Raw genomic sequence first — 18,641 nt, 5'->3', positions numbered from 1 at the left:
AGAAGGCTTAATAAAGTTAATAGTAAATATAATAAAAAATGTATTACATATTTTTTCATATTTTTTCAAAGTTTAGAAGGCTTAATAAAGTTAATAGTAAATATATTTCATTTTTATTACATATATTTTCATATTTTTTCAAAGTTTAGAATGCTTAATAAAGTTAATAGTAAATATATTTCATTTTTATTACATATATTTTCATATTTTTTCAAAGTTTAGAATGCTTAATAAAGTTAATAGTAAATATATGAATTTTTTATTACATATCTTTTCATATTTTTTCATAGTTTAGAAGGCTTAATAAAGTTAATGGTAAATATATAAAAAATGTATTACATATTTTTTCATATTTTTTCAAAGTTTAGAATGCTTAATAAAGTTAATAGTAAATATATTTAATTTTTATTACATATATTTTCATATTTTTCATAGTTTAGAAGGCTTAATAAAGTTAATAGTAAATATATAAAAAATGTATTACATATTTTTTCATATTTTTTCAAAGTTTAGAATGCTTATTAAAGTTAATAGTAAATATATTTCATTTTTATTACATATATTTTCATATTTTTTCAAAGTTTAGAAGGCTTAATTAAGTTAATAGTAAATATATTTCATTTTTATTACATACATTTTCATATTTTTTCAAAGTTTAGAAGGCTTAATAAAGTTAATAGTAAATATATTTCATTTTTATTACATACATTTTCATATTTTTTCAAAGTTTAGAAGGCTTAATAAAGTTAATAGTAAATATATTTCATTTTTATTACATACATTTTCATATTTTTTCAAAGTTTAGAAGGCTTAATAAAGTTAATAGTAAATACATTTTATTTTTATTTAATGCATTTCTCGTGGTTTAGAAGGCTTCATGATTTCACATTAATAAAGATATTTTCCCATAGTTTAGAAGGCTTCATCTGTATTATTTTATGTGACTCACGGTTTGGAGAAGCCCTTGGCATTGAGCCAGGTGGTGACCTCTGCTGGGCTGGAGTCAAAGGTCAGCGGGACGGCCGCCTGACGCACCACCTTGAAGTTCCTCGCGGGCTGTTGCATCTTATTGCCGGTGATCAACATGAGCAGCTCGTCGTTCACTTTATCCATCTGATGAGTGTGACCTGAGACAGAACGACATTAAACACACACTTTCAGAGGCATTCTCACCCAGACCCGCATTCATCATGGATGTTTTTCTCAGACTCACCGTCTTTCTCATTACCCATTGAGCTGGAGGGCGACTGTCCTCGGTATGGCTGTGTGAGAGACACAGTAATGATTACCAACGGCATTCAACATTCATTTAAATCAAGCTGAGTTCAGCTGCTTGTTTACCGGACTGTAAGGTGTAACTGGACTGTAGGGCGGGTCACTCGCCACCTGAGGGTCCTCGAGTTTGACCACATCCAGGATATTATAGGGCACGTATCCCGCCTGACCGCTTCTGTTCCTCAACTTCCACCACTGCTTGTCATCCTCCAACACCTTCAAACACACATCGCTTAGCTCTTACACAACACACCTCAACAGAAATAGCATTGCACGAGTCATACAGTACGAGAATAAAACTATCAGAGGAAATGTTTGAGTTCATATTGAGATCTTGACATCTCTTGTGTGAAATGCTCTGTTACTGAGATGTCATTTGTGATCTTCATACCTCCAGAATTTCGTCCTGCAGCACTGACAGCTCATTGGCATTACGTGCCACGAAGTGATAGCGGATTTTTGCGTACTTCCGAGGAGCAGGAGCTGTCGAGAAAGACCTGGAAAAGATGCAAACGCAACGAGCCGATCAGAGAAATCTCCACATGGATCAAATGTCAGAACCGTGTGTCACACTAAAAGTCCGTGTGTCTCAATGATCCCTTTTTTTGATGTTTGAACTACTATATAAAGGAAATTAAAATAAATCTTCCACAATATACACCAATCAGGCATAACATTATGACCAGGTGAATAACACTGATTATCTCTTCATCACGGCTCCTGTTAGTGGGTGGGCAAGTGAACATTTTGTCCTCAAAGTTGATGTGTTAGAAGCAGGACAATGGGCAAGCGTAAGGATTTGAGCGAGTTTGACAAGGGCCAAATTGTGATGGCTAGACGACTGGGTCAGAACACATGGCACCAGGTGCACTAAGGGAAGAAGGCAAGCCGGCGGAGGCAGTGATGCTTTGGGCAATGTTTTGCTGGGAAACCTTGGCTCCTCCATCCATGTGGATGTTACTTTGACACGTCCCACCTACCTAAGCATTGATGAGACCATGTACAGCCTTTCATGGAGACGGTATTCCCTGCTGGCTGTGGCTCTTTCATCAGATAATGCTCCTGACACAAAGCACAAATGCTTCAGGAATGGTTTGAGGAGCACAACAATGAGTTTGAGGCGTCGACTTGGCCTCCAAATTCCCCAAATCTCAATCCAATCGAGCATCTGTGGGATGTGCTGAACAAACAAGTCCAATCCATGGAGGCCCCACCTCGCAACTTACAAGACTTAAATGATCTGCTGCTAACATCTTGGTGCCAGATACCACAGCACACCTTCAGGGGTCTAGTGGAGTCCATGCCTCGACGGGTCAGGGATGCTTTGGCAGCAAAAGGTGGACCAGCACAATAGTAGGTCATAATGTTATGCCAATCGGTGTATGTTTAATATGGATTATATGCTACTATCATAGTTGACTCTTGTCTAAATGTATGTCAGTCTGGTTTTATTTTGTGTATTTGTTACTCAATAGCTTGTAATTTTAATTTGAAGGACAGAATTCACATAAAATTCAAATGTAATGTAATTCTAATTTTTATAAAGTTATAGACCACTTGACAACTCACTTACCCATTTGAAGAGAGCGACGACTGCGATCCAAAGAACTGACAGAGAAAAGAGGGAAAAGATGGCATCCATTTAACACAGAGAATAGATTTTCACACAGAAAAGACTGACGCTGCATCCGAAACCGTTTACTGTCAGAGTAGGTGCTTCCTCTGAATTTACTTCACAACTGTTAAAAAAAGTATGTTCTATATAGTATGAATGTGTGTAGTATGAATGAAATACAGCCGCCACATTGTTCCTGTCATGTGACCAGTGTTAATTTCGTTGACGAATAATTTCGAATCGTCAACAACCTTTTTTCACTGACAAAACGAGACGATAACTAAATAAAAACTAGTGTTGGATGACAAAAACTATAACGAAAATCAACTGTCATTTTCGTCAACAAATAAAAACGAGACGAAAATGTTAGGGAGGGACGATTAGGGAAGAGATCCAGTCAGAACTGATGTCCTGTGTAACAGATGCGCACATTTGATTTGAACTTGCTGATCTAACCGCTGGAAAACATGGCGCTGTTGCGCTTCTACAATCCAGCGCTCCAGAGCGGCTCAATCAATGAAGAGCGCACATTTATGCCACGCAATTGTTTATGAACTAATGCTGATGAATAATGACAATTTTACTTTACGATGTTTATATAGTAATATGTTTTAGACGGTTGTAACAACGCATATTTTCCTGAACTTGAATGAGCAGCTGCAACTGTAAGGCACAGACATTTCAAAATAAGAGTCCCGGTGTATTTCGAGCTTATAATTAAAAGTCACGCATTATATATTCGTTTTTGGTTACACAATAAACTGTATTTAATTTAATTCCCATTTAATTCATAGTCAGGAGGAAAGACTGAGAACAGTATTTGACACATATTCAATAAAGTAACAGGGTTATAATAGTTCACTAAAACCATTAAAAAAATCTTCATTACTTTAAATTAAATAAATGTTAACTGAAATAAAAAAAATAAATAAACTAATTTGAAGCTTTAGCTTAACATGATATGGCCTACTGACTAAAACAGAAATACAAAGTTATAAAAACTATATAGATATAAAAAAAATAAATAAAAAAAAGTGAATTGAGCTCTGTTTTGTGTATTTTTAATGTCAAAAACAAAATGATGTCAAAATGTCAGTTCAAGTGACAGTCGGTTATGTAATGCTTAAATGCTCAATTTATTACAATTTAACTAAACTCATTAGATTTTAAGAGACTAAATCTACTGTAGATTTAGTCGACTAAAACTAGACTAAAACTAAAAACAATTCAGGTGACTAAAATATGACTAAAACTAAATAAAAATTTGCTGTCAAAATTAACACTGCATGTGACCAACCAGCATCAGTTACAGTTATGCTTCACAGCCATTCATAAAGCCTCTCCCGTGGCCTCATGGGATAGTAAAGTGTCCATCAAATGCAGAATCTCGGCTGAAGTAGTAGATCATCCGGGTACTTTTCGCCTGTTTTCCGCACACTAGGGAAGTATTGGGTTTCGGACGCAGCGTGTGTTTACTCACAGCCTCTCTCTCTCTCACCTCTTTTGCTCTGTATTCTGACTGCGCTGGAGACTTCGGCACGCTGGCGTTCTCCGTCTCCCACGGCGACGTGCGGAACAGATCCACTGGCGGCTCCCAGCCATTCCGGAACTTTGGGACATAAAGAGGAGCGCACTGCTCTATCGGCCAATCAGCTCTAAGATACACAAAGACACGCCCAGCATTAGACAACATAAACATACAGACTAATCTTCTGATTGGTCAGATGGTCCAGTCTGTTGGGATTGGTCTACTCTGTATGGGGCGCCGTTTGTAAAGCGGCTCACGCTGAAAATAACAGCAACATTTTGACACATTTAGCTTCAAACAATGTTTAAAAAACTGGTATAAATTTTTGGCGGTCACTTTTTTAGCACATTTACAACAATATTTGTCAACTTAGAGATATTTTAAATAGTTAAATCTAAATGTTAAATGTTAAATCTAAATGTTAATTGTTAAATCTAAATGTTAAATCTAAATCTAAATGTTAAATCTAAATCTAAATGTTATATCTAAATGTTAAATCTAAATCTAAATGTTAAATCTAAATCTAAATGTTAAATCTAAATGTTAAATCTAAATCTAAATGCTAAATCTAAATCTAAATGTTAAATCTAAATCTAAATGTTAAATCTAAATCTAAATGTTAAATCTAAATCTAAATGCTAAATCTAAATGTTAAATCTAAACATTAAATCTAAATGTTACATCTAAATCTAAATGTAAAATCTAAATGTTAAATCTAAATGTTAAAACCGGTTATCTGCATTCTGAATTTGCATATTAGTTAAATATTTCGTTTCACCCGAAACATTTAGATTCAACATTTATATTTAGATTTAACATTTAGATTTAACATTTAGATTTAGATTTAGATTTTGTATTTAGATTTAACATTTAGATTTTACATTTAGATTTAGATGTAACATTTAGATTTAACGTTTAGATTTAACATTTAGATTTAGCATTTAGATTTAGATTCAACATTTAGATTTAGATTTAGATTTAACATTTAGATTTAGATTTAACATTTAGATTTAGATTTAGCATTTAGATTTAGATTTAACATTTAGATTTAGATTTAACATTTAGATTTAGATTTAACATTTAGATTTAGATTTAGATTTAACATTTAGATTTAGATTTAACATTTAGATTTAGATTTAACATTTAGATTTAGATTTAACATTTAGATTTAGATTTAGATTTAACATTTAGATTTAACTATTTAAAATATCTCTAAGTTGATAAATATTGTTGTAAATGTGCTAAAAAAGTGACCCCCAAAAATTCATACCAGTTTTTTAAACATTGTTTGAAGCTAAATGTGTCAAAATGTTGCTGTTATTTTCAGCGTGAGTCGCTTTACAAACGGCGCCCCATAACTCTGCTCTGATTTGGAAGACTAAGGCTGTTTCCGAAATCGCCCCCTATACCCTCATTCACTATTCCCTACATTAGTCCACTGATATAGTCCACTTCGAAAACGAGTGAGTGATTTCGGACACTAAGTCGCCGGAAAGGCAGCCGTTTTTGCAGTTTGTGCTTGCTGTTTGGCAGCTCCAGTAATAATGAAAAGATTTATCCTGAACTCTGCTACGGAAACTAGCATGTAACCTTAATCAAACAATATAATAATCATCTTAAAAAGGATCATTTATACCTGCATGCATGATATTGGGCTGGACCAGTGCGGTTCGGAAGATGGATGGATGATTGATTCAGCTGTGGGCACTATTTGAGGGAACAGCCATTTAGTGGTGTCCGAAACCATAGTGGAAGTTATTAAGTGCACTCATACAATCCCACAATGCACCACAATAACGAGTTTGCAACCGATGTATGCTCGACGGCTAGAGAATACCCATAATGCACTGTGAGAGTCGCGCCGTGCATTGAATGAATTCCCGCGTTTCGCCAGATGGCATCGACTCACACACTTTTTAAGACCAATGATATTGGGCCCACTCACTTATCGTCTCTAATTGAGCACGTCTGTTTACATACCCTGATAAACACTGATTAAACGCGTTAGTAGCTTTATTTTCACTTTTCTAATATTTTCTTCATATTCATAGAAAATAAAATCCTTTCCGATCTGATATATGATGGAAAAAAGGATCAGTGCGAGTTTGGCAAAAGGCGAATTCGAAACCTCTGATCGATTTGCGTCAAATCTTATCGTCAAGCCTCTTACCCCTACACTATTGCTGCTGATGAAGATTGTGTATTCCGTAGGTGTGTCTTCCTCAACCAGACGTTTAAACAAGCCGATATATTTAAATATATTTTTTGTAAATTGCATCTACTCCAGTAAAATGTTTCTGTTAAAGGACCCACCGACATTTTTTTTGCTTCTGACGCCCATAATATTAATAGTAGCCTACTATAAAGTATGAAATATATAGGCCTACTACAAATATTATTATTATTTTTTTTAATTAAATGCTTATTAGTTACTTTATTATTCCCCTTTCCAAGTAAGTTCAGTGCCACACAAGTAAAGAGTTATAGGGTTAACTTTAAGCTTGTTGGCTCGTTTTTGGAGTAGTGGAGTAATGGAGAATGAGGGTACATAGGGCGAATCGGACAGCGGTAAGTTCATTCATTCAGGGCGCGACTCTCAGTGCGTTGAGAGTACACTACACCGCCTGGTTGAGTGAGAGAACGTTTCAAACGCATAAGGAGTTGTTTCTCGTTTGCTCTCGAAATGCTCTCGCGGGACTTTGCTGTCATACGCCGATCGGGCATCGAACAAGCATATTCTCCAGCGCGTACATCTAATGTACACTCGTTATTGCGGTGCATGGTGGGATTGAATAAGTGCACTCAAAGACGTCCACTATTGTTTCGGACACCATTAAAAATGGATGTTCACTCAAATAGTGCCCTATTTAAGGGTATAGGGGGCGATTTCGAACACAGCCTAATTGTCTTCCCAATTCGCCTACTTATACTACGTCCTAAAAGTATGTACTCTTTTTGTGAAGAAAAAGTACATACTTTTGAGTGTGTAGCAGAAGAGTATGCAAGCTTCGGGACATACAACTTCGTCATCTTTAACAGACTCTGTCGCTTAGTTACGTGCGTCCCGTCACCATTTAAACTGCGCTGTCAATCATCGTCACAGTTCAAATCCTCCACATTCAATTTAATTTCCTACCGTATCGGAGAGAAATGTAGTAGCACGTTGATCCGTTTCGTCTACTACATACTAAAGTACGCGATGCTCGTGGTGTTTTAACGTCTCACAAACCATATTTGGACATGTGAACATTTTAAAAACCAGTCAAATACACTCTGAAACTGGTTTTCACAGAAGCAGCTCTTCACTAAAACCCATCAAAATAAATGTTTTTGAAAATCTCTGTTTTGCAGCACTTTGCCAAAAAATAAAAGGATAAAAGTTTGTTACATTTCATTTAATTACCACCGTTTTGGTCATATATTTGTATATAAATTATAAAAAGAAAAAATGCATAGGATTCTTAAACATTTTAATAAGTTAATGATAAAAATAAGTTGTTAATCTAATTCATAACCATTTATTGAATTTGGTTGATTAGACATGTTTTATTGAAATTTTAATAAACAAAACAAATGGTTTCAAGTTTGCTATAATAAAGCATTTGTTTTATTTATGAACACTTTTCATTCATTTAATGCCAATTTAACTGGTGATAATAATAACCATAATTTAATAATACAGTTTATTTATTAAATAATTGTTTAATACCGTGATGCTGTGAAACTCTGATATCGTGAAAATCTCATTCTACCACAACCCTACACAGGAGATTTCCCACCCCTGCTGTTAAAAAAGTAACTCAGTAACTTTTACATTTTACATTACATTTTACGAGTACATTTTAAATTAACTACTTTTTACTTTTACTTGAGTTCATTTTTAGACCGGTACTTTTACTTGTACTTAAGTAAAATTGAATTGAAGTAATAGTACTTTTACTTGAGTAGAATATTTTGTTACTCTTTCCACCTCTGGTGGTATCCGAAAAAAACTTTTTTTGCATTTCTATTTTTTATTTATCCATTCAAAGGCTGATTTTAGGATTCCCATAAGGGGGAACTACCGTCATCGGATACTGATAATCTCTAAATGAACAAACATTGGCTGATGTATCAGCTGGATATATCAGTTTACCACTAACACACACTCCTGTAACACATCTACAGTTGTTGGTTGAATCATCACCTGGGCCTCGTCCAACCGTCTCCCAGCAGCTCAAAGATGGTCATCTCTTTGGGAGTCAGGTGTCCTCTCATGAAGTCCACTGCGTCCCGCGACAGGTGAGGAGAGATGACCGCACGCGCCAGATCGGGACTGCCACAACTCTGCAGTATCTGAATTCACACAGGTAAAAACACAGGACAGATAGTTTGGGTGTACATTTTGTTTAAATGAGCATTGAACTATTATGCATATGTGCATTCTCTTATTATACCAAGCAGGATGCTCATTTTGTTCATATTATTGTTGTTGTTGTTGTTTTTTATTGTGGTTTTATTGGTGAGTACTTATACTTAAATAAAAGTGTACTAAATCTGGCCAAACGTTAATTTTGGGGTGTCTTCAAAGGTAAAAACGATATATAAAGTTTCATTTTATGCATGTATTCATGTTTGTATTCATACATTCATTCATTGATTTAATTAAATGCAAAGGGTTTTCTTTAGGGGTAGCATTAGCATTAGCCAGGCTCCGCCCTCCTGCGTACTTCCGCGCAATTTTCATTTTCCTTCAGTACTCTGTCTGGGATACGGACTACCGGCACATTAACTGTCAATTTCGTCAACGCCCCTTTTTAGGGGAAAATAAACTAGACTCCCATAGACTTCAATACAAAATAGCAGCACAAAACAACGTCTGTACACAGCCGGCAGGCTTGAATAACTTCAGAAATCACTAAGATTAAACATGTCAAGTAATTATATGTCCAGCCTGCCATAGAGCGTGAAAGATACATCCACACACTTTATTTGGTAAATTAAAAAACATATCCCTTCATTCAACAAGTGAATGGTTGATTTACTTTGTTTTTGCAAGTAAACATCTTTAAATGTATATATTATGTCTTTATATTTAGAGTACTGAGAGCACTTTTCTGTCCAGCCACACAACTAGCCTGATTTAGCTTCCGATAGCATCATTCGTACTTCATGATTCAAAAACGAAGTTAAATCATTCACTGGCTGACCTGTGACTCGATGAGGGACGAGTAAATGTCCTCTGGCCACTGGGTGGGGTTGTTACACCAATTTGACGCTGGGAGAATCAGTGTTGCCAATTTAGCAATTTTGTTGCTAGATTTAGCAACTTTTCAGACTACCTTAGCAACTTTTTTTTCTAAAAGCACCTAGCAACAAATTTAGCAATTTTTTTAATTTATTTGGCAACTTTTAGCAACTTCTGGAAAGTGACTCTAACCCAAACAACACACGTACAAGCTAGCTCAATAGGCCAAGCGGTTCATTCATAATTCCTTAAGATCGCTGTGGAAATGTGGAAATCGCTGTAAAAACCGGAAGATCATTTAGGTAACATATTTACGGAGCCCTGCATATGACATGCAGAAAAAAAAAAACTAGTAGGCTAAATCGTGCACACGATTTATAAATCGAGGGAACAAATGAGTAAATCGTGTGGACGGTTTAACAAATCGAGGGAACAAATTTGTAAATTTTTTCTTGCACATCATGTGTGGGGCTCGATCCGTACATATTAACTAACACATTGCTTTAATTTATTTTACAAACAAATCTAAATTAGCAAATAATATTCAAATTCAAATTCAAATAATATTCAAATAATATCTACGTGTTACATAATGGCGTAGTTTTGCCTTGCGATTACGTAATGACGTCATAGCACAATGACATCACAATGTCATTTAGCAACTTTTAGCAACAACTCGATCTGCCTTTAGCAACTTCCCCTGAAAATTTGTTGGCAACCGTGGGGAGAATGAAGGGACATGTTTTTAAATTGACCAAATGAAGTGTGTGGATGTATCTTTCACGCTCTATGGCAGGCTGGACTAGGGCTGTAACGATTTGACCAAAAAATAAAAACCTTGATTAATTGAACATTTGACCTCGATTACGATTAATGAACGATTATTTTTTTTTATTTTTATTTTTGTGAATTTTTTTTGTGAATTACTCTTACTGTCTCTATTCATTATGAAGCTATGGTTTTTAATTACTTCAAAGGTATTCAAATGTATGCCTATAACGGTTGAGTTTCTAAGCTACTTTAGTGACTTTACTTTAGTCACAGCTTCTGTCTGAGTGTTCGTTTGTCAAAATATATCAGGCATTAGTTCAACATAATACACATCTGATGGTCGAAACCCACTTTAATGTTCAAACTGGCAGGGCTTAAACCACATACAAATGACAAGCTTTGTGAGAACGCAGGTGATAGAGGTCTGCCTTCAGGGCGCGCGCGTTTTCAGAGACGCGACACGGTTCTCTGTGTCACAGAAAAAAGCTGACCACTGAACGGAGAAGTTTTCCGTATTGTTGTTTTTGAATAGTTCACAATCGCTTTAAATGTTGAAACTGGCAAGCCTTTAAACGCATTTACTTGACAAACTTTATGAGCACGAAAGTGAAAGCGGCTTCGGGGCTTGCGTCGTCTGTGTGTGTGTGTGTGTGTGTGTGTGTGTGTGTGTGTGTGTGTGTGTGTGTGTGTGTGTGTGTGTGTGTGTGTGTGTGTGTGTGTCAGCGCGTAGAATATAAGAACAGCAATTAACTGACCTGTATAAACTGTGTAAAACGTGCAGTGTGACTATAGTGATTCTGGGCATCTATAAACACAGATAACCGCTCCTGCATCTCTGTGTGCCTTCAAACTGCACTTGATGTGACTGACGGGGCGGAGTCACGTGAAAACCGAAATAACCGACATGGAAAAAATACGTCGGTTAGAGGTTCTGAATGTCGGTTTCGGTTATTTGTCGATTAATCGTACAGCCCTAGGCTGGACATATAATCACTTGACATGTTTAATATTGGTGATTTCTTAAGTTATTCAAGCCTGCCGGCTGTGTACGGACGTTGTTTTGTGCCACTATTTTGTATTGAAGTCTATGGGAGTCTAGTTTATTTTCCCCTAAAAGTGGGCGTGAATCTGTTTAAAGATATTCTATGATGTTGTGCCAGTTGTGCGTATTGTGGTATATTCTCTGGTTTTCTCCGGTCAAATTTTAACCGGTCCAATCAGCGAACAGAGGGAGTGGCTGAAAACGATGACATTGATGTCGTGCGCTAGTTTGAGATGACATACGTCACGACCAAACGTTAGCGACTGGTTATGGCAGATCCAGAGTGACTCTGGGCAGATCCAATAGTTTTAAACTTCAACAGAGTTCCCGCCTTCAAGGAACTGAACGCATGTCAATGGAGAGCGGCCAGACTCTCTGTACAAATGAAATGAACGAGAGTCTGGTAGGACCAGGCTACATTAGCATTAAGGTTTTGGTTTATTCTGTAGTAAACATAAGCATGCATTTTTATAATAAAACCAACAGAAGTTTTTGTTTTGCATTAAGATAGCTAGGAAAACTATTTGTGTATGTGTTCAGTTCCTCACCATTTCCAAAGGTCCGAACAGGAAGTGTACAAGTTCTGAAGCGCTGGGGTTCTGAATGTGTTTCTTCATTTTGGCCTGTAGAGGGCGGACACAGACCGTCAACAGGGTTCACCTCATTCATAACACTGAGCAGAATACATTTCCACATTTCATTCTTAAAAAAATATGTCACTTGAACTGAATGCAACAGTTTACAATTTCTTTTACAAACAGTTTGCACAGAAATTTGCTCTGGCTTCTTTCTGCATGCTGTAAAAAGTTAAAGCACACACACAACTCGAGTGCAAATATTCCAGATGATCCTTCAAATGAAACCACAGAAAGACTAAACCAAGCAGCCATAGAGTTTTGCATGAGTTGAAACAGAGAGCATGTGTGTTTAAGGGCATGCTTTTCATTTAGAAACAAAGAGGCCGGCGAAACCCACCAGCAGATTGAAAGAGAGTTTCAGCTTCTGAAGACAGTCGATAAACTCTCCTTCTGACGGAGGCTTGGCTCGAAGAGTTAGCATTCCCTCTGAAACACACACACACACACAAGTAGCACGACATTAATGTTTAGGGAAGCATATGAATGGATTTACACATTTGTTTTCCTAAGCATGAATTAACTAGCTTGGGAGTAAACATATGAATAGCATATATACCAGCCGGTCCTCTTTTTTTGCTTTTCTTGCTCCTGTTGCGCTGGTTGAGTTGTGTGAAAGCCTCTGCCGCTTTGTGAAGACGTGCCACGAAGATCTCGATGTCGTCTAGAGAGCAGTTCAGGATTTGCTGCATGACACACACAGAGGGAAAACACACGGCCTGAATTACAGCATTACGTCTGGTCTGATGTAACCACTAATCTGATACACTCAATGGTTGAGTGTGTTTTAGACGTGTGTGCGAGCAGATATCCAGTGTTACATAGTGACACCAGCACTCACCACGTCCTTCTCGATCCGCTGGGCCAGTTGCATATTGGACTCGGGGTCCTGCATCGACTGTTCTTCTGAGAACAAACACACAGAGGATTTAGCATTAATGCATTTGCTGTAACTGTACGCATACAAGGATATTGTGTCTGTGGCACCTTTCATGTCCATAGCTGCTACTCTGCCTTTTCCCCCAGGGCCAGAACTTCTAGTCTCAGAGGGCGGGATGATGGTCTCCCTTTGGCGTTTCATCTTTTCTTGGTTCAACCTGATGGAAGGGAGAGAAAGAGAGAATGCATGTGTTCATACATAGTGAACAGCTTACATAGGCAACATTTGTGACCTGATCCAGCAAAATGAGTCACAGTGACACAAATTTTAAAATTGAGATATTGGTATCAATGGAAAGATGACTATAAGCTTTAAAATGATACCCTACTCAAAGTCATATCTTGAATGGTTTTAAAGATATACCCATTTGAATTATGGTCGTCTGTCCTCTTTTTCCAATTAAAAGCTGAGAAAATCGCTTTTAAAGTTTTTTGCTCCATTTTGATGTGACTGGGCAAAAGCTGGCTTGACGTTGCACGTTCGATTTTCGCAAATTTAGGGACCGTCTCTAAAGTTACATCCAACATTGGTCTACACGCATTTGAAGAGCATTTGAAGAGAATGACTTACATAAAACCAACTGTAAAGTGTTCATCTAGGTGTCAGGTATGATGCACAACTGTTAGATTTTTGATATTTAATTAAATAAAATAAAATCACATGAAAATATGGTTCTATGTATTTCACTAGGCTACTGTATGGGCTTATACACAAAATATGCTAGATTTAAATATGTCATAGCTGATAGAACACTGATGAGAATATTGCTTGAGAATAAATATTATATTTATTCATGGGTGTCGGAAGCAAAAAAAATGTGGATGGGTCCTCTCTCAGAATAATTTTACTGGAGTAGATGCCATTTACATTAAGTACAAATATACCTCGGTTCGAGTCCGCCTTTTGCCGAACTCACTCTACTCCCTTTTCCCATCACATATCAGATCGGAAAGGCATTTATTTTCAATAAAAATGAAGAAAATATTAGAAAAGTGGAAATAAAGCATCTAACGTGTTTAATAATAAGTGTTTATTGGTTAGGGGTATGTGAACAGACGAGCTGAATTAGAGACGATAAAAGTGAGTGGGTCCAATATCATTGATCGTAAAAAGTGGTTCGTAAAAACATACAATGGTTCCGACGCCCATGTATATATTAAAATAAATTACATTTACACCAAAAAATCTTATATTTTTCCGACAAGCAACTGTTTTCTCTAGGAGCTCTACACACAACCGTATCAGAGCTAAATGGACCTATTTGATGACTTGTTATGAATTTCATGTAGACTTGATCATGTAGAGTTGGTGTGTAAAGTGCTTATTTACATATAGCCAACAACAATATTTTGGCCAGTGAAAATGCTGAGTGGCAAGTCACAGTGGCTGGGGAACAAAAAAGTTAATGTCAAGCCCTGCAGAAATCCTTAATGCAACTTGTTCCAAAAGTTTGCCAGCAAGCTTTAAAGACACCTAATTTTGCCAAATTTGCCAAATTATGCCTTCCTCAGCATGAATAATTTGCAAATACAAATCCTTAACGCATTGTGGCGAGCTTAGATGGTGGAGAATGTGGGAAATGCTGATTATAAATATAATTAATTGAATACTGAATAGAATCAAAATTGTTTGCCAAAATTTAAACCTGACTAGCATATACCTAGAAATGCCCTAAAAGCACTGAAACACCCTATAAATCACCTTTAAATGTCCTAAAACCAACCTAAAACATCCTAGAAACCACCTAGCAATGGCATAAAACTACTCAAACACCATATCCCTTTAAAGATTTGGCCAAACTATAAGCTTTGTATATTTTTTGAAGACAATCCCTTAATGCATTGTGACGAGCTTAAATGGTGGAGAATGCGGGCAATGCTGATTATAAATAGAATTCATCCAACACTGTAAAGAATCAAAATTGTTTAACCCAATTAAAAATGTACTATTTTACCCTACTTTGCTTAGCTTAGCAAAATGCTAACTCTAACAAACTATTGAAATCAATTGCAAGTCACATCTCCTGTGCACTTGAGGTTGCATTTCAGTTAGGCTGCCTTAGTTAGGCTTCCTAAGTGCAAGGCAGCTCACTGGGATCTGGAATGGAGCTAATGTGTGTGTGAACAGCTGTGTGGTCTTCCTTCTCTGATAACCCTGCAACCGGTTTTTCAGGAAGAAAATCGGACTGCTTCCAAGTCTGCATGTAACCAAAGCTCAGTGCTGATACTGTAGCATTCCTAAATAAATGAACAACTATTACACACAAGATCACAGCAACCTCAGGGTAAATGTTTCTTTACTATCTGCTGATCCGGTTCCGTGTTTTTTAGGACTTCTCAGTGTCATCAATAGATGTACAGTCCGTTCAGCGGGTAGAAGTGTTGTGAAACTTGGTGTCAATTATTCTGACAAGTAATAAGTTATTTAAAAACCACTCCAGTAGCTTTTGTGTCCATGAGGTCTGAGTCTCACTTTAGCGTCTGCGGTCGCGTCTTCTTGCCGCGTGTGTTGTCCCCGCGTGTGTCTCCCAGAGCGCTATCAATGTCAGCGTGCACCATCTCGGCCTAAAACACAAACAAACGTATGGTTATAGTAAAAGCAGCTCTCGCTAGTGTTTATCATTATACCGTGAGGGCGTAATTGTCTGTTTTTAAGCCCTTCATACTAGTCAGGTATTTCTGGGAAATTAAAGAGATGACGTTTCCACAGGCTGAACATTTTGTGTGTATGAGTGTGTGTTTTGCTGCTACTTGAAGATACAAAATTTCTCTAAATGTCTGCGAAACAATAACAGCACATGATGAAACCTAATTTCATGCATTTCAAAGTATCATGATACTTTTTTGTTATGGAAGTATTCGGCCTATAAAAGTTTGTGTTTGTGTGAGTCTCACCTCCACTTCGTCGCAATAGAAGAAGTGAATGTCTGGTTTGTGTTGTTCATTGTCCTGACAGATGATCATAAGGACGGAGGGGTATCTTGTCTGGTTCAGCAGTGTCTGACAGTGATGGACTGTCGCCAGAGGAAAGTTTTCAAGCTCTTCCTAGGAGAAAGAAAGAGAAACTGGGAGAATTAGACCTTCAAAACAAACTTCAATATTATCTAACCCTAAATGGCTTGCAAAAACACTTCTATTTTGTATATTAAAATGTAAAATTAAAAGTGTTAAATGTACAAAATAGATAAATATAGTACATAAAAATGTTTTTTAAATATCTTTAAAAAGTGAATAATTTTACAGTGGAAATGTTAATGCTTCTAAAATTAATTTAATTATATTTTAATGCAACTGCCAACAATTCAATAAACTGTATATAGCTTGAATAAAGCTGACGACCTTTGTCTCTAAAAACAATGGTTATAATCATTAATGAGGTCAAAGATCTGGTAATGTTGGCACTAATATTGAAACAGTCACATATTACACCTGAATAATAACGTCACAATAAGACATGATTCACACGGATGAAATGCTCCCTATCCAGTTATTCCAGACCAGATCGGATTGCACTTGGCCGCAGAGTCAAATGAAAGCTTTGTTCAATGGACAGGTGTGGAACATGCTTAAATCGCTTCTCGCTGCATGATCTCAAGTGTGTGTTTAACTTTTGTATTGAGAATTAAGATGCAAACTGGTTTTGAATTGGTAAAAACTTGCAAGCTCAGAATTATACACAATCTTCAATGAGACAAAATGGACCAGATTGGACTGTGAAAAGGCTGCTGGTACAGTACATTACCCAATAGTCCGCAATTGGACAATGTTTATTGTAATGTATAGTCAATAATTGGGTAACAGATATAATCGTCAGCAGATAAGGACAGTACATTATGTAGAAAGATTACAAAGACAAAAAAAATAACATACACCAATAAAACGTTAACAATAAGACCAGGAACATGGATTAAGGATGTAAATAGGGTCCATTTTGATTTCATATTAACTTTACGAAAGTCTATTGTGCCAATTTCTGTGAACACGCTCACCTTGGTCTCACAGTCCAGGAGTTTGATGGAATTTTCCGTCACCTGCAGCAGCATTTCCTGTGTCCAGATTTTGTCTTTGGAGTCCAGCAGCTTTAGCTTCTTAATGGCATCATCTACCGTAGCGATGGACTCGGTTTTGTCCATGATGAATGTAGAGAGATGCTGCAAACATACAAATAGACACGTGTGTCATTGCGAGAATGATGCAATGCAAACAAATGTGATTTGGTTCATCACATCCAATCTGCATGATGGATTGTGGCACTGTTATTTTGCATGTGCAGCACATAAGATCTGTTTATCCAGACAATCTTCTAGTGCATAATAATATAATAGTGCTATAGTAAAGGTGTCAGCACAATGCCAAGAGTTTTTCATACAACAACTGAGAGATAAAAGAATATTTTGGCGAGCCACCTGGGGGAAAAAACGCAACATGTTCGACGAACATGCGCATGTGTTTTGGTGGGGTTTTCACATAGAAGCAATATCGACTTAAACTATTCAGGTGGCGATGGACTCGTTTTTTCCATGATGAATGTAAAGAGGTGCTGCAAACATACAAATAGACGAGCATGTCATTGCTAGAATGATGCAATGCAAACAAATGGGATTTGGTTCATAACATCCAATCTGCATGATGGATTATGGCACTGTTATTTTGCATGTGCAGCACATAAGATCTGTTTATCCAGACAATCTTCTAGTGCAGGGGTGTCCAAAATCCGGCCCGCGGGCCAAATGCGGCCCGGGGATGAATTTCAAACGGCCCACAGCGCGTCTATTAAAATGTATTATATGTGGCCCGCCACGGATCATTTACAAATCATGCAGTTTCACAATATCACCGCAAGGTGGCAGTACTAGACTTTAGGCCAGGGAAACAGCGCCCAAAGCAGAACGAAACAGCGCTACTTGTGCTCTGCGCAACTCACAAGCTCTGAACAAATATGTTTACCAGCTGAGTGTCTCGATCACGCGCCCACTAAACAGCCTTCCGAAGCCCGTGAGAAGTGTTCGAGTTCGAGCGCTGAGGTCTCCGGTACTGAATCTCTCTGTGATTTGATTTAAAATCTAGTTAAATAGCGCTGACTTAATAAACAACACTAACGTGCAAATCAGCTGAGCCGATTCAAAATCACTTTCAAACAACAATTCGCATTTCGAATTTATCATGTATTTACTGTGGTAACATCTGTAACCGTGGTAATTTGTCAGAAATGTAGGTTAATATCTAATTTTATTTAATTTGTAATGTAGACATGTATTAAATGAGTAATAAAGGCCAAATTGCAGACTATTTTTTTGTCATAAACTTGCAGTTTTGTGCATTTGTATTTATATGTCTACAGACTAAATACCATTCTAGATATAGAAATATATATATATATATATATATATATATATATATATATATATATATATATATATATATATATATATATATATATATATATATATATATATATATATATAAATAGTGTATGTATTACTTTTTGCCTTGTGTGCACTGCAAAAAATGCTGTCATTTAGTATTTTTGTCCTGTTTCTAGTTTAAATATATCTAAAAATTCTTAAATCAAGATGTTACGAGATAAGTTAAATGACATTAGATATTTT

The 18,641-nt window shown here is 36.6% G+C and overlaps 1 protein-coding gene across 2 annotated transcripts in view; it reads right to left on the bottom strand.

Moving 5' to 3' along the window:
* Positions 1-18,641, bottom strand: part of eps8l2 (EPS8 signaling adaptor L2) — a gene marked incomplete at its 5' end in the record, with an annotated part of 73,626 nt that overhangs the window by 4,273 nt on the left and 50,712 nt on the right. For both annotated transcript variants that reach the window (XM_079810240.1, XM_079810239.1), the window contains 15 exons: positions 950-1,127; positions 1,214-1,262; positions 1,342-1,491; positions 1,667-1,772; positions 2,849-2,883; positions 4,389-4,545; positions 8,605-8,753; positions 12,007-12,081; positions 12,434-12,522; positions 12,653-12,779; positions 12,935-12,999; positions 13,081-13,190; positions 15,506-15,597; positions 15,928-16,077; positions 17,022-17,183. In XM_079810240.1, the coding sequence (XP_079666366.1) occupies positions 950-1,127; positions 1,214-1,262; positions 1,342-1,491; positions 1,667-1,772; positions 2,849-2,883; positions 4,389-4,545; positions 8,605-8,753; positions 12,007-12,081; positions 12,434-12,522; positions 12,653-12,779; positions 12,935-12,999; positions 13,081-13,190; positions 15,506-15,597; positions 15,928-16,077; positions 17,022-17,183 (1,694 nt within the window). The remainder of the gene's footprint in view (positions 1-949; positions 1,128-1,213; positions 1,263-1,341; positions 1,492-1,666; positions 1,773-2,848; positions 2,884-4,388; positions 4,546-8,604; positions 8,754-12,006; positions 12,082-12,433; positions 12,523-12,652; positions 12,780-12,934; positions 13,000-13,080; positions 13,191-15,505; positions 15,598-15,927; positions 16,078-17,021; positions 17,184-18,641) is intronic.

The sequence above is a fragment of the Gobio gobio genome (genome assembly GCF_949357685.1).
Source record: "Gobio gobio genome assembly, chromosome: 25".
NCBI classification, from domain to species: Eukaryota; Metazoa; Chordata; class Actinopteri; order Cypriniformes; family Gobionidae; genus Gobio; species Gobio gobio.
This window is presented reverse-complemented; position numbering and strand designations above follow the sequence as displayed.